Here is a 16,103-nt window from a genome sequence, read left to right as displayed (position 1 = left end):
TCAGGCTGGCCTTGAACTCACAGATCCACCCGCCTCTGCCTCCTGAGTGCTGGGATTTTAGAGGCATGCACCACTGTGCCCGCCTTGTTGAATTTTTAACTTTCCTCTAATATTTTCTAATAATTTCTCCCCTCTCAACTTAAGATGTTTGTGAGATTCATAAATTTTCTCCTTTGTGTTTTGAGACATTTGAAAAACATTCACACACACAAAAAATTGTAGTTAGGGTCTCCACTAGCCTGCCCTCTGCCTGGACCCCCGCTTGCCACGTACATGCTTTCTCTTTCACCGGGTTCCCTGAAGAGCCACCTACTCTAAGTTTAAAGGGGGAGACCAGAGCAGGGACTGACTTAGGCAAATTTAACACTCTGTGTTCGCTTTGTGGGAGGGAGACAGGCCTGGCTTGTCATGAAAGGACCCACCTTGAGATGATGGCTGACATGTCACTCTAGAGAGCACTCACCTCACACTACACTCACGTCTCCAGCTTCGTGTTGAGAGTTCACACTTGGGTTCCACAGCTGCGAGGAAATGCAGACCCAGGGTGTCCGGCCTGAGCCTCAGCTCTGCTCCGCTTCACCGCTTGGGTTGATGCTGAAGGTGTGATTCCTGCACTAACAGCGGCAGCAGCAGGTCCCCTGGGAGACCCAGGAGTGAGGAGCACACCTCAGCCCCGAGGGGGCTCGCCATCTAAAAACAGCCTCCGGTTGTCTACAGCAAGTGTGAAGGTGCCTGTTCTGCCCCCATGTCCCTCTCTGCCCTCTCCTCCCTCCTCCCTGGCCCTTCCTCCCTCCCTCCCTTTCTCTCTTCCTTCTTCCTTCCCCTCTTCCTTCTTCCGTCCTCTCTTCCTCCTTCCTCTCTTCCTCCTTCCTTCTTCCCTCCTCTCTTCCTTCTTCCTTCCTCTCTTCCTCCTTCCTTCTTGCCCTTGCTTAACACTGAGCCAAAAAAGTCGCCCCCCCCGGGGGGGGGGCCAAAATCAGGGAAAGGGAGAGTTCAGGGCTTTCTGACTGCAATCCAGTGCCTTTCCCTGCTCCTACCATAGGGACTTCTCAGGGAGGTCATACACAAGAGTAGAGACCCGGCTGAGGCGGCAGCCCAGGGGTAGACTGTGCCTATCGTATACCAGGCCCTCGTTCCCTTCCCAATAGTCTCCCCACACACAGGGACTAAAAGCACGGGAGAAGGGGACAGTCACAGTGTATGTGGTGGTTGAGTGAGATGTCTCTTAGTGTGCCACATTTGAATATTTTGTCCTTGGATGATGACGCTGTTGGGGGAGGTTTAGGAACTTTTGCCTCTCTAGAAGAAGCCTGTCACTAGGGTGGGTTTTGAGAGCTTAAGGCCTTCTTGCCCTGCGTGCAGTTCTCTCTCTGCTCTGGGCATGAGGTTGAAGATGTGGGCGCTCATCTTCCTGCTCCGGCTGCCTTGCCTGCCTGCAGTCCCCGTCCGGTCATTGTGGACTCTAGCTCTCTGGAACCATAAGCCAAAATCTTCTCTAAGTTGCTTTGGCCATGGTGGGTTTTTTTTATCACAACACTAGAAAAGTAACCAAAAGAGTGTACAATTGCACACCTGCCACTCAGGAGACCGAGGAGGGAAGTGGGTGGAAACCATAGTCAAACTCCCCCAGAAGTACTCTGGACGAGCAGTTCCAGTTGGAACGACGCCCTTGGAACATGCGCTCAACCTGCCCGCCCCCTCCAGCTCACAGGTGGCACCAAATCGAGACCGTTCCTTTATTGGTGGGCACAAGAAAAGGGTCAGTTGTCCCACGTCCTGCCCTGACCTTTCTCCAGCCACTGCCCAGGGACTTTTCGCTTGCAGCCCCGGGGATGTACTCCTGGACAAGTTTCCCCAGCCCTGCGCTCGCCAGCCCCACCCCTCAGCTTTAGAACACATAGGTACAATGGGTCAGAATTCTTCAAGCCAGACTGTTCTGCCCCTGGACAGCCGCCGCAGTCCCCGCAACTCACAAAGGGCATTGAGGGGTGAAGACACCATGTCTGAGAGGTGAGTGGAGGGCTAGAGGGGGCAAAGAGCAAAGAGCGCACTGGACCCGGGAGGCCCAGGCAGAGAGGGGAGCTGAGTGCTGGCAGGCCCTGGGTGGATTTGGGCATTCCCATGGTCCCTGCTTGCACCTGCCTGGGGCTAGTTTTCAGTCTGCAGACTTGCCCTGAACAATCCAGTCCAGCCCCAGGGCTCTGTGGAATGGATGCATCCCTCTCCTCATTCCTCACCCACAACTCCAGACCTTCACTGCATGGTGGATGAGGCAGTACTCTTCCTTACAAAGGACTCCATGCTTCCAGACTCCCCTCCTCCCGGGAACACCAGGCCTAGGCTGCTGACTTCCCAGACTCTCCTTGCTGATCCATCAACACCTGAAGGCCTTTATCCTAGCCCTCCAAGCCAGGCCCTTGTCCACTCATTCCCCAGCGGCCCCTTACTTCATTGAAGTCCACTTTGACACCATGAAGAGCATCAGTCCCTCTGGAACCCCAAGTTCACGGTCCCCCAAAGGCAGCAACTCTGTTCCCCGTGCCCAGTCCCCTCTGTGGTGCTGTTGAGGCACACGACCATTGCACTCTCTCTAGAGCTTACCAACGCCTCTGGGAGGCCTCCCATGTGACTCTGGAAGAGGTGCTGGAGAAAGAGCCATCTCTGCTGGAACCCGTGCCCAGCCAGGAGCGGCAGAACTTCCAGTACAGGCTCTCGGTGCACTACTTGTACTACCTGGGGCTGCTGCGCCGCTTCGACATGGCCTACGACCAGATGGTCCAGCCACAGAAGCGCCGGCTGCTGCGTCGCCTGTTAGACGGTGTGGCAGGCCGCGTGCTGGAGCTCAAGGATGAGCTGGTGCGAGTTGACCTGTGCGAGACCCACTGCCTGGACCGAGTGTTGCAGGATCTCAAACTGACCCCAGTGCGTAAGCAGCCGCCTGAGTGGGGCTGGGGATTGGAGGGTTGGGCCCGTGCAGAGTCATAGGTTGGGACTGGGTGGGCCTTGACCTGAGGCAGTTCTATTAGGGAGCAGGGTGATGAGGGTTGAGGTTTAGATTCCCAGGAACTGGGGGGCTTTTGAAGAGTTGGCCTCATATTGCGTCTGAGAAGACCTGGGAACCTCAGGGGATAGATGAGGAGAAGGGTCTTAGGGAGGCTGCTTCTCAGAGTATGGTCCCTGGTCATTACCTAGGAGCTTGTTGGAAATGCAGAGTCTATCTCAGGCCCGCTAAATCTGCCCGTGTTTCTTGAAACATCCCAGGAGACCTGTGAGCACAGCCAAGTTCTGGAGGTTTCAGAGCACAGCGCTGGGCACTCCCCAGTCCTGTCCCATCAAGGCCAGGATTCAGTCCTTGCTCATAGTCCAACAGTCTCAAGATTTCCCCCAGCTAGCTCCCAGTAGACTTGGGGGTGGGGTGGGGAAGAGGGGTCCCCAAGATCCCACGTTCTTATGTAGGAGTCAGGATGAGAAAGGCACTATCAAATCTTTCCTATAGATCCTGAGGCACGGCTGGGTTTGGTACCCCCAGAATTCCTCTCAGTCAGGTGTGGGGCAGGATAAGAAAGGGGTGACTCCGGTCATAAACCAGAGTCTGTAAGTTTCCCATGCCAGGCTTCTAGGTGGGAGGGAAATGATGTCAAGGGATGCAGGCGTGGCTGGAAACCCAGCAGAGGGCCAGAGGGCCTGGGTTTCTAATTCCTGACCCCCCTCCCCCCCATATCGTGCTAAAGGCAGACCTGGAGGTCCCCATCCCCAAGTACTTTCAGCTGGAGCAGTCCAGCACCATGAAGGCACGGCAGCAGATGCTGGCCCAGATCCTGAGCAGACTGGAGCCACTGATTGCTCAAGAGGTAATGTTGCTAGAGTCACGTAGGCCAGCACCCGAGTCCTGGAAGCCTTAACAAAGCAGGTAGGTTCAGCTTTGTGCCCTCCACTGGCTAATTAGACAAGTTTATAGTGAAGAGCAGAGAAAGATGTACTCAGTGTGGCCACCTTGGGAAGAGGCACAAAGAAGTGATTCCAAGTTCATCTTCAGGGTCACAACATGAGGTTCAGGTTTACATACAGGGCCAGAACTATGCATCACTAAGCAGTCCCCTCAAAGTCCCACCCAGCACCGTGGTCTGGGCTCCAGTCTTTCCTGCGAGCCTGTGGGCTAACAATTGTCACGACTCTGAAGTGTCTTTTTCTGGGGAACAAGCTCACCCTCTGGCTGGCCGCAGGCTTCCAGCACCTTCCTTCTTCCCCCAATTCCTTGGGGTTCGTTGTCTCAGTCACCTGACAGCGAAAGAGAGGGCCACAGGTGCCTCCTCTGAACATCTTCCTTCCGCCAGGATGTCCACTGTAAGTGAGGGACACCCTTCCAGAGCCCTCCTACACCTCTTTCCCCAGGACAGACAGGTCTTGCCCTATCCTGTTCCCACTTCAGAGTGCTCCTTGGCAATCCCCAGCCTCCTCCAAGGCCGCTCTCGTATTCCCTGGAACCTTTCAACACCTTGCAGGACAGATCTCCAGCACCTGGGACTGTGACCCCAGCACACCCTCAGTGACCCATCTCTCGGCTGCCCACCCTGGGCACAAGCGTTCCCTCATGTCTTCCTGTTCTTTTGTCACGGCCAGAGTTTTCGAGGAATGGGCCGGACCGAGGCCCTAATTCTAGTGCAGAGTGCTGAGCGGGCCAGGCAGGGCCGACTGCGAGCCACCTTCATGCGAGAGATTCGGAAAGAGGAGGAACGGGATAAGAGGATTCGGGAGAATGGGCGACAGAAATTCAGTCAGGACCAGGGAGCCATTGTCATACAGAAGGTAACCCTGGGTGGCAGAAAGAGGACCAGGGTAGACTCCTCTCTCCCAGTAAGAGCTGGCTGGGCTCAGTAGTTAATCCCAGGAATGCAGGAAGGTGCCTCAAGTCTGTGGTCCACAGCTTGACGCCAAACCCGGGACCTTAATCTATCAATGAGGCCAAGCACAAAGGTGTCTTGGGATGGCTATGCCCAGCACCTAGGAAAGCACCCTGGTCCACTCTGTACCTAGGTCCTAGAGAGGTTCTCTCTCATCTCTAGCCCAGTTCCCTTAGATCAAAACTGCCAGGAGGGGCTGGAGAGGTTATGAGCACTGGCTGTTCTTTTTTTTTTTTTTTTTTTTTTTTTTTGGTTTTTCGAGACAGGGTTTCTCTGTGTAGCTTTGCACCTTTCCTGGAACTCACTTGGTAGCCCAGGCTGGCCTCGAACTCACAGAGATCCGCCTGCCTCTGCCTCCCGAGTGCTGGGATTAAAGGCATGCCCACCACCGCCCGGCCAGAGCACTGGCTGTTCTTGCAAAGGAGCTGAGTTTGGGTCTTAGCCCCGACATGGTAGCTCACAATCATCTGTAACTCCAGTTCTAGGGCATCCGTCACCCTCCTTTCTCCGGGCCCACCCTAACCTCCTGGGCCAAGACTTTAGGAGACATCAGTCAGCAAGAGGCACCCCTGCTGCTCCCTGCTAGGCCTGAGGTCATGTGGCCTGGAGAGCAGCTGGGTGACATGTGTCCCCAACCCCAGGTGTGGAAAGGTTACCTGCAGAGGAAACGCATTGAGCAGGATCGGCGCATGGAGATGGAGTTCATTGGCATGGTGAGCCCTCCCTGGCCCACACAGGGCTTTTCCTTCCCCATCTCCGTCCTCTGCACCCCTGTCGCAGGGTCCACTGAGGCAGGGCAGTAGACCCTGGGGGAGAAAGAAGCCTAAGGACAGGGAACTCACTGGGCTTGTCCACTCGGCCCCCTTCTAGAGCATCCCACAGGATCTCAAATGTGGGGGTGGGGGCAGAAAAATGATGGCACAGAGCATCCTGGACCTTGCATCTCTGACCTAGCTGGGAGCAGAGGCTGCAGGGATGGGTCCAGCAGGAGTACCCCATGGTATCCCCCAGGTCTCTTCTAGTCTCAGGGAACCACTGGAAGCCATGTTGGGGTAGGAATACACCCCTAAACAGGACTTGTGAGGTCACAGGCCCCCCCCACTTGCTCTGGGAGCCCAGATGAGCTCCTCTGCTCGACTGAGTGATTGCACATGGGGGCAGGTACTGGAAGGGGCTGAGACCCTTGTACGGTCCGTGTGTGTGTGTGTGTGTGTGTGTGTGTGTGTGTGTGTGTGTGTCCAGTTGGAGTGAGCAGCCCTATTCTCTTAAAGTGTCCTCGGCTCTCAAACCCTCCCCTCATCCAGCCAGTCTCTGTTGAAGGCCTTGACTGGGCGAGGGTCACACTCTGGGGAGAGGAGCTTTGCCCTGGATAGATCCTGTGGAGACCTGGCTGGCAGAGGGGTTGGGGGCGAGGCCAAGGCCAGAGGGACGAGAAGGATGCAGCCTGGACGACTACTGGGGGGAGCTGCTGTGTATGAGTAGAGGTCGAAGACTTGCTCAGAGGCTGCAGAATGGGACCCCCCAGGAGGGAGAGCAGGGGTGGGGGCAACAGTAGTGGGTGAGGAATGAGCACGGCCGCCCGGGCCCATCAACAGTGTGAGCTCAGCGTTTTCAGTAATTGTCTCTGCGCAGAGTGATATTTAAAATACATTTGGGAGCCAATGAGGCGGGAAAGTGGCTGTGAGAGCGGCTGCCAACTCGGCCGCCGGGCGGGGCGTGCGTGGGGGCTGGGGCCCCAGGCTCACGGGGGAGGGCTGCTGGGCGGGGGGCAGCCCGGATGCATCTAGCAAACTCATTACCAGGGTAATTTACACAGACAAATTTCGGCTCCAAACACAATTTCTCCTGATGCAGGCATACCCGTTGTTCCGTGAGGGCATGTGCCCTGGAGTTGGGCGAATGTGTGGGTGTGTTGGGGGCCGAGTGAGGGCAGGTGTGTGTGTCTAAACGCGGGGGCTGGGCCATCCCGTGTAAAATCCTGAGCCCCCTGCCTCTCTCCACTTCCCCAGCTCCCCTCGCCCGACCAGACAGCACGCCTGAGCATCCTTAGCCAGGCCTTCCTGGGGGATGAGTCCCGGAGGATCCGGCAGGTAGAGAAGGAAGAGGAATTCCAGGATGCTATAGGGAAGACCCACGATTCTCTCACAGAGACCGAGGGACCTGACATGAAGGAGAAGATGAAGGATCAAATCCGACAGTGGTTTATTGAGTGCCAGTCAGTGTCCACAGCCGCAGCTGACCCGACCTTCTATACCCCGCCCCTCCTCACTCCATTGTCCCTAGGACAGCTCCCGCCTCATCATGCCCCAACCTGTTCTCTCTGGAGAGATGGCCCCCCTTTGCATCAACTCCCACTTCTTCCTAACACTCTTGGTCTAGACCCTGAGCCCCACGATAAGGACCATCTCCACACCTGCCTTCCCATTTCCCTGAGAGAAGAGAAGGTACCAGGACAGAATAGGGAGAGGACTGTGAATGGCCCTTTCCAGTCTAAACCTCCTATGCGTTCTACATCCCCAGTCTCTTTCCCTTTATCCATTTATCCTTCCTCCCATCCAGCTAACCACCCCCTCAGTGCACCTATTCATTTATCCATCAGTCTATTCAGTTCATCCTCTACCCATCCATTCCTCCACCCACCCGTCTATCTATCCATTCATCTCTCTCTCTCTAACTACACTGTACCCACTCAGTGCCCTTACTGGTCGGTTCCCTGATTATCCAGACGAGGCTTCGGGTGGATCCTACCTGATCTTTGCAGACAAGACTCCAGAGCAGGTACTCTTGAGTTGGGGACAGGCTCAGCCTCGGATTAAAGACAAGAGTGAATGTGAGCTGAGGATGTGGCCGTGGATGGGGAAGGGTCAGCCTTAACCGAGATAGCTGTGGCCAGAGCAAAGATGAATGGGACTAAAGGCAGCCATGGCCCTGACGCGGGAGGTCTGGTGGGACCGTTGAGGCTCCGAAGTCACATGGGCCTGGAGAGGGCAGCAGCTCCAATGAGAATGGTCCTCCTCGGCATCTTTTTCTCGTTTGACACCCACCCCTTCCAAGTGCCATCTCTGCACACTCAGCTGTCTCTACCTTGGCAGTTTCCCCAGGCTGTGAGGATCCAGGTCCTCCCATGCCAGGCTTTAGGTTCTTCCAGGTTTGTTTTTTTTTTCATTCTGGTTTTTCGAGACAGGGTTTCTCTGTGTAGCTTTGCACCTTTCCTGGAACTCACTTGGTAGCCCAGGCTGGCCTTGAACTCACAGAGATCCACCTGGCTCTGCCTCCTGAGTGCTGGGATTAAAGGCATGCGCCACCACCGCCCGGCTGTTTGTTTTGTTTTTGTTTTTGTTTTGTTTTGTTTTGTTTTTTGAGACAGGGTGTCACTGTATAGACCAGGCTGGCCTCGAACTCACAGAGATCGGCCTGGCTCTGCCTCCTGAGTGCTGGCATTAAAGGCATGCGCCACCGCCACCCGGCTGGCTTCTCCAGAACACCGCTTGTTGTTGGATCCAGGTGAGAATAGAACTGGAGATGCAGGCCCAGGAGAGCAAGAAGAAGGAACAAGAGAAGGGTAAGGACAAAGAGAAGGAAAAAAAAGAGAAGAAAAAGAAAACCAAGGACGAAAAGGCCAAAAAGGTTAGCCCTGCAGAGGAGCCGGTGGGCCGGGAGGGAGAGCCTGAGGCATCACAGTAGCCAGCTCCCAGGAAGGATCTCCCAGCTGCCTGTAGGCACAGGTCAGGAGGCGAGCTCCGTCTCACGTTTCCATACTAGGAACCAGATGTGACGTTCAAAGTGCTGCCATCCAAATTCATCCCTGTGATTAACGCTGGCCACGAGGAATACACGAGTAAGAAGGGAGTGGCCTGGGGGGTGTTGGGGGGTGTTGAGCCTGGGGATGGAGAAAGTGGAATCTGCCATAGGTGTGACACTGGCGGATGATAGGAGAGACGGTAAAGGAGGGTGTGATGGCTGCCTGGGTGGGAATGTTACTGGTTTTCTTCTGAATGCTGGAGTCCAGCAGTTAAGCCTAGGGCAGCCAGCAAGAACAGGAGGCTATCTCTCTCTCTCTCTCTCTCTCTCTCTCTCTCTCTCTCTCTCTCTCTCACACACACACACACACACACACACACACACACACACACACACACACCCCGCCTCTGACCTTTTTAAAAATGTGGTCAGGTTTGTGGAAGAGTCGCTATGACAACAAGCACCCCAGCCAGAACTTTGACTCCGAGACCCTCCGGGAAGAAAAAAGGAAGGAAGTGGAGCTGGAGATCCGGGCACAGGTGTGCACACAGCCTGAGGCTTCCCTCAGCTGCTACCTTCTGTCCGCCTCTGGAATGCCTAGCCACTTCCGAGCCCTCGCCACCCATGCCCTCCGGTCCCCCCACCCTGGGCATCTAGCCAATGCTCTGTGAACCTCTGTTCTCTGTACACAGGCCAGGTTCTACCTACTGTCCCATCACCCACACTGCCCCTGGCTTTCCCGGGGTCCCCTTTCCCCTCAGGGACCAGTAAAGACGTGAGGGCAGGAGGAGGGGCCCAGAACCACGGTCAGATTGGGCCTGGTGCTGAGCATGCCCACCCCCAAACCTCGTGACTGGACCACCTGGGCTATCTGCTGGGAGGGATATGTCATCCTTCAGTCCCATCCTTGCTAGGGTCCTGGCTTCCAGAGCCCACATAAAACCTACAGCGGCTTAGGTACAGAGATTTGTAAAGGGTGGGTTTCTGGCTCCAACTCTGTTTGATGGACTCCATCCCATGTTAATGGCTGGCGGGGGGGGGAGGGTGGCTTCTCACATCATGGAGAACAAGATGCGGTTTCAGATCTGGTGTGGGCAGGAGCAATGGCGGGAAGGAGAGCTGCTATCTCTGTAGTGGGAAAGCCTTGGTGGCTGCCGACTCCCAGCCTCCCCACCTGGACTTTCTCCTGAGCCTCCTCTTCCTCCCCTCCCACTTCTCCCCCGTCTGCCCACTACACACCCCGCCACGTCCCCAGGTGGACGAGCTGATGCGACAGGAACTGAAGAATTTGCGCCTGGCTGTGGACAAGGAGGAGGGCAGGCCCCTGAAGGCTCCAAAAGCAGATAAGGGTCCAGGGCTGGGGAGCGGAGGGCCCGGGGGTGAGGAGGCAATAAAAAGCAGTGACCTGTATATTCATTGCCCACCAGAAAAAAGCTGCGAAGAAAAGTGGGAAGAAGAGGAAGGAGAAAGATCTGACCCCGGACAGGTAGAGGGTCCTGCTGCACATGCCTTGCGCTGTGTTGGGGAGGGGGTCCAGGATAGAAAGCCTGATTTCTGGGCTTGGTTCTATTGCTGTGTGACATTGGAGAAGTTACCTCACCTCGCTGAACCCCTAACCTTGTCCACCAAGTGCCTTTAAAAATGAAAACACCTCTGGGTGGTGGTGGCACACGCTTTAATCCCAGCACTCTGGAGGCAAAGGCAGGCAGATCTCTGAGTTTGGAGGACAGCCTGGTCTACAGAGTGAGTTCCAGGATAGCCAAGGCTACACAGAGAAACTTTGTCTTCAAAAACAAAACAACAACAACAACAAAAAAGTCGGACGTGGTTGTTGCCTGCTTTTGAATCAGGGGATGAGGTGTGTGTGTGGGGGGGGAAGACAAGTGGATCCCTGAAACTATTGGCTAGCTAGTCAAGCAAAATTGATAGGCTCTCAGTTCAGTGAGAGGCCCTGTCTCATAAAATAAAGGTAGGATTGAGCAATCCGGGAAAGATAACCTGGTGTTGACCTCTGACTTCAGCATGCATGCGCACACACATGCTTGTGTGCACACACCCACACTTACATGTTTGCATGCCAAATGTACGTCACACACACACACACACACACACACACACACACACACACACACACACCGACAACACGGAACAACGCGCATGGGGTTTATAATCACCATACATGTTATCCCTCCAACCTTTGCTTGGCTCCGTCCTTTCCATCTGTGCCTGTGTTAACCACCCTGGGGGACTGAAGGACCTGCCCAAAGCCTTCTCCCCACTAACGCCAGGTGCCCGAGGACCACGACTCACAAGGACATTCTCACCCTACACTTGGCTTGGGAAGAGGGAGAGGGGGTTGCAATGAACCCAGATTTCAAATGGTGGACATGAAAGGCTGGTGGGCATTTGTCACAGGGGGCGTGGGCTCCTGCCACATTCCACAGGGCACCCGCTGTGGAGTACCTGTCCCTTGACACCGTGGCCGGGACCCCATCTTCTGATTCTGGCTGTCCAGAAGCTCTGTTGACATTTCTGATCACAGAATGTTACCAGGGGACCCCCTGTCCCCTCTTCTTGTGCCAAAGCCCCGCGCCCACCTCCACCTTCCTTTTCCCTCGCCCTCTCTCACTGTCTGTGAGGTCCTCCCGGACCTCTCTCCCCCAGGACTGTGGACTCGTTGTTTGAAGAGCTTGTTGTCATCGGCCTTATAAAGAAGAGTATGCTGGTGACGCTGAATGACTACATTGGTGAGCCCCCCCCCCAGGGAGGCCTCCTGACCCTTGCCCCCTCCTGATGCTGCTCCTCCAGCAGATCTCTCCTCCGGACACCCACAGGAGTGCCATTCATCAGGTGGCCCCTCCCTCTCCCCACAGGTGACTGCCTCTATCTTGGGTCCACGCTAACATTGGCAAACAAGATGCCCATGCCTTCCCTGTTTGATATACGACAGAACATGGCCTTGTACGGGGTTCTTCGGCTGGGTGAGAACCCCAGGGGAGTGAAAAGCCAGGGCTGGGTAGGACCAGGAAAGCATGGCTGAGCGGGGTATGCAAGCTTGATTCTCCCTAGCCTTAGTGGGTATAGGACTCGCGACTGTCACAGATCCTTCTGCGGTTACACTCAGATTGGGCCACCCCAGAGATCAAGGGCGTCCATGACTTGCTCCGTCCCAAGTGACACCCTGTAGTCAGAGCTTGCTAAATGCCAGAGACCAGGAGCTTTCCAAACCAGTGTGTCATGTGCCTTTCAGCGCCACCCACCATAACCCAGGGGTGGAAATGTGTGGTATGGAAAACAGCAGCGGTCCCTCCTGGCCTCACACTCGGTTCCCTACTGCGGGGGTTGCTAAGCAGGGCCGCCGCTTCTGCAGTCTGGGGGAAGCTGCTCAAGTATTGGGGGAGGCAGGGGGAGGCAGCACAGCCCACACCTGCATCTCACACTCTCAGCCCCAGGCCTTGGCACAACTCAAGGGTCTTCTACAGCCTACGGCCCAGTTTTGGTCCATGGCCTGCCCCAGCCCTCTCTGCTTCCTCCCAGGCTCCCACGACATACATTCCATGGCTCCCCATGTCCGCTCCATCCTCCTGGTGGGACCCTCTGGCATGGGGAAGAAGATGTTGGTCCATGCGGTATGCACAGAAACCGGTGCCAACCTGTTTGACCTGTCACCTGGCAACGTGATGGGCAAATACCCTGGAAAGAATGGGGCGCAACTGCTGGTGCACACTGTCTTCAAGGTCTGCAGCCTTGAGGGGCAGGGCGACTTCTCCGGGTGCAGAGAGCCGCAGAGGGGGGGCTTTCTGAGCGCTCTAGGGATGACCTATATAGCGCTGAGATACAGGGACCTGAGCCCATGTCTGCCCAGCAGCCCTTGTGGGAGCCTTATGCTGGGGATGTGGGAGGAGATGAAGGCAGAGGAGAGCAAATGGGAGCTAGGGGCTGCAAGGTCAGCTGCTCGGGTCTGCCCCTTGCCCGGGGTCAGCTGCTTGGGTCTGCCCCTTGCCTGGGGTCAGCTGCTGGGGTCTTCCCCTTGCCCAGGGTCAGCTGCTGGGATCTGCCCCTTGCCTGGGGTCAGCTGCTGGGGTCTGCCCCTTGCCCGGGGTCAGCTCAGCTGCTGGGGTCTTCCCCTTGCCCAGGGTCAGCTGCTGGGATCTGCCCCTTGCCCGGGGTCAGCTGCTGGGGTCTGCCCCTTGCCCGGGGTCAGCTGCTGGGATCTGCCCCTTGCCTGGGGTCAGCTGCTGGGGTCTGCCCCTTGCCCAGGGTCAGCTGCTTGGGTCTGCCCCTTGCCCAGGATGCCTGACACCTGGTTTCTACGCTCCAACCTATCCAGGTGGCCCGGGTCTACCAGCCCTCTGTCATCTGGATTGGAAACACTGAGAAAACCTTCTATAAGAAGATCCCAAAGGAAGAAAGGAGGGTGAGGAGTGTGGACAGAAAGGGCTGTGAGGGACAACCAGAGCCTGGGGTGAGGCTGGAAATCCTGCTCAAGTCATTGAAAACGAGACTGGCGTCTTGCTCACAGTCTCCGTTCTTGTCATGCCTGCTTTAGAAGGCCTGTGACACTCAGAGCTGATGTCATGTGCTCTGAGAACGGGGCTCTCCCAGGCCCAGTCACCATGCCTCAACCCTGCAACCTTCTCTCCTTGGAGCAGTTGGACCCAAAGAGAATAAAGAAGGACCTCATGAAGGCCACCAAACTGCTGAGCCCTGGTGACCGTGTGATGTTGATAGGCACGACCGACCGTCCACAGCTAGCGGAGTTGAAGGGGCTGTGCCGATTCTACGAGCGCATCCTCTTCATACCCCGGCCCGATTATGCTTCTCGTTATGGTGAGGCCAGGAGTGGAACCCAGGGACCACGACCCTTCTGAGCCCCCCCCCCCGCCCTCTCCCCATCCCCCACTGCTGCTTCGAGCCTCAGCTCTAGCACCAGATGACAGGTCTGGAAAGACCTTACACTAGCAGCCAGGCTCACTGGCTCCTGACCTCCGTGTCATGGACACTGGGTATGTAACTACAACATCATCCCCACCTCTCCAGGTCCCACACCTTCCTGCTCTCCGGGGGGCTCAGAGCTGCTTAGACACAGCCAGAGCTGTCTGTGGGCCTGGCTTTTCTGTTGCCCTCTGACCTTCACACCCCACCCTCTCCTCTGCCTGCAGTGCTCTGGAAGCGCATGATAGAGAACCGGGGAACACATCTGACCCAGAGTCTGGACGTCAGTGCCCTGGCTCGGGTGTCTGACGGCTACACACCTGGTCACATTCTACAAGTCATCCAGTCAGTGCTGACCGAGCGGCGGATCCTTCAGCTGTCCAAGAAGCCGCTGGTGGCCTCTGAGTTCGTGAGCCACCTGGCGAGGCTGGATCCAGTGTACAGGGAAGAGGAGGAATCCCTGAAGGTGAAAGTGCCAGGGGCAGGGCCAGTGGGCTCAGCAGTGCCAGCCTGGAGTCAGCCCTCCGCATGCCTGGGCTCCCTCCCATTGTGGCCCTGTTGCCAGGAGATGGTCAGGGCAAATGAACTTGGGCTTCTGCTGGGAAAGGGACTAGGAATACCGGGGAAAGGACCGAGGTGTCGGAGCCTGAGCAAAGAAGCTGGCGAGTGCCACCTGGCTGCTGGCGCTAGCTGTCACTGTGGACTTGATGACCGTCCCTGGAGGCAGGTTGACATCAGGAGCCACAGAGGCCTGTGGGGGTGGAGGGACATGCACCTCTCAAGAAGGGCTGGCACTGGGGCCCGGAGTACCTACTGGAATCTAGGAGAAGCCCCTGCTGTGATGGGGCACCTGCCCACCCCACCCCCCAAACCTGGGGGATGGTGGAAGAAAATTGCCAGGGGAAAGGAGGGTTTGCATCCAGTGGACTCAGTCCCCGCTCCTCTGCCACCCCAGGAATGGTATTTCAAGACTCCCCTGGGAAGAAAGAATATGAAGTTTACCAAGGACCAACAGGAGGCTGAGGAGGCCAGACTGGCAAAGGAGAAGAAGAAGAGGAAGTGATGGTGGACCTGTGGGGGGTGCTGTGGTGAATGGGAGGGGCCTCCAGGGCCAAGGGGAGGGACAGACACATAAAGGCCCAGGTGGCTCCTGAGGGCTTTCTTCTCTTGGTCACCACCTTCATGGCTTCCTGTCCCTGGGCCCCGCCCCCTTCCGCCACCTCTCCACCCTGGCTCATCTAGCCTCTGCTCCGGCGGCCAGAGCCCCTCCTACCTACCACACCTGTGGCTTTACCTTGTCATTTCCTGTGCTGGCTCTCCACTTCACTTGCTCAAGTTTCTTAAGGAGTGGGTGGAGAGGGGAGACCCAGGAAGGGAAGGACAGAAGCGAGAGGACCCAAAGGGAGAAATGCCCAGTCTACTGCCCATAGCCCACTGGCAATCACTCCCCCTGGAACCTGTCTGAGCCTCAGTTTCCTTCTTTATAAAGTGAGGAGAGGGCCGGGCGGTGGTGGCGCATGCCTTTAATCCCAGCACTCGGGAGGCAGAGCCAGGTGAATCTCTGTGAGTTCGAGGCCAGCCTGGGCTACCGAGTGAGTTCCAGGAGAGGCACAAAGCTACACAGAGAAACCCTGTCTCGAAAAACCAAAAATAAATAAATAAATAAATAAATAAAAATAAAGTGAGGAGAGGTTGGACAGGACATCCTCTAAGGTTCTTCCCGACCTGGAACTCAGTTCTAGCCCAAGCATCTCCAGGGTGAGGGGGTGAAGTAGGTGAGGACGCTTGGGTGGGAATGGAGGTGGAGCTGGAGAGGCTACGGTGGACCGTAGAGGGGGTAGAGGCAATGCCCTTTGAGTGGTCCTCCCCTCCATGATGGTGAATGGTTAATACTGACTGTCACCTTGGTAGGCAGGATCTAGAGTCACCTTGGACACAAATCTCTGGGTATACCTGGGAGGAAGTTTGTAGACTGGGTTGATTGAGGTGGGAAGATGCACCCTGAATATAGGTGGATCCATTTCACGGGTTGGTATACTGACTGAACGCGAAAGAGAAGATAAGCTGGGCACTAGCATTCTTTACTCTGTGCTTCCCGGAAGCACTGTGACCAGCTGCCTCCCGTTTCTGCTGCCCACCTGCCCAATATCATGGACTGTATCCCCCCCGAACTGTGAGCCAGAATAAATCCTGCCTTCCTTAAGTTGTTTTTCTCAAGTTTGTTTGTTGTTGTTGTGTGGGTTTTTGTTGGTGGTGATGGTTTTTTGTTTTTATTTTTGTTTTGTCATGGCAAGCAGAAAAGTAACTATTCCAACCTCTTTCCTACAAAGACCCCCCTCCTAGGGGGTAGGAAACTCAAGCGGTCAGCACTACCGTGTCAGCAAGGGCTAAAGAAGACGCAGTTGCTTTCTCGGAAGGCAGACATGCCAACTTTGTACAGAGGGTATGAGAAAAGTCAGTCAGTGCCCACGGCGCCCTGCCAGTGTGAGCCAGACCAGGTGAGAGCACAGAGCCCGCAGCAGGCAG

General features: G+C 56.0%; 1 protein-coding gene across 1 annotated transcript; it reads left to right on the top strand.

Moving 5' to 3' along the window:
* Positions 1-1,940: 1,940 nt before the first annotated feature.
* On the top strand, positions 1,941-14,746 carry Iqca1l (IQ motif containing with AAA domain 1 like). The gene is made up of 19 exons (XM_028879464.2): positions 1,941-2,010; positions 2,595-2,922; positions 3,732-3,851; positions 4,621-4,806; positions 5,543-5,614; positions 6,911-7,116; positions 7,595-7,679; positions 8,406-8,528; positions 8,664-8,739; positions 9,075-9,181; positions 9,898-9,981; positions 10,070-10,128; positions 11,307-11,389; positions 11,516-11,623; positions 12,180-12,379; positions 12,973-13,059; positions 13,295-13,472; positions 13,805-14,043; positions 14,533-14,746. The coding sequence occupies exons 1-19, from the start codon at positions 2,000-2,002 to the stop codon at positions 14,638-14,640; spliced, it is 2,460 nt and encodes an 819-aa protein (XP_028735297.1). The 5' UTR covers positions 1,941-1,999; the 3' UTR covers positions 14,641-14,746.
* The last annotated feature ends 1,357 nt before the right edge of the window (positions 14,747-16,103 follow it).

Source organism: Peromyscus leucopus, chromosome 3, assembly GCF_004664715.2.
Source record: "Peromyscus leucopus breed LL Stock chromosome 3, UCI_PerLeu_2.1, whole genome shotgun sequence".
NCBI lineage: Eukaryota > Metazoa > Chordata > Mammalia > Rodentia > Cricetidae > Peromyscus > Peromyscus leucopus.
This window is presented reverse-complemented; position numbering and strand designations above follow the sequence as displayed.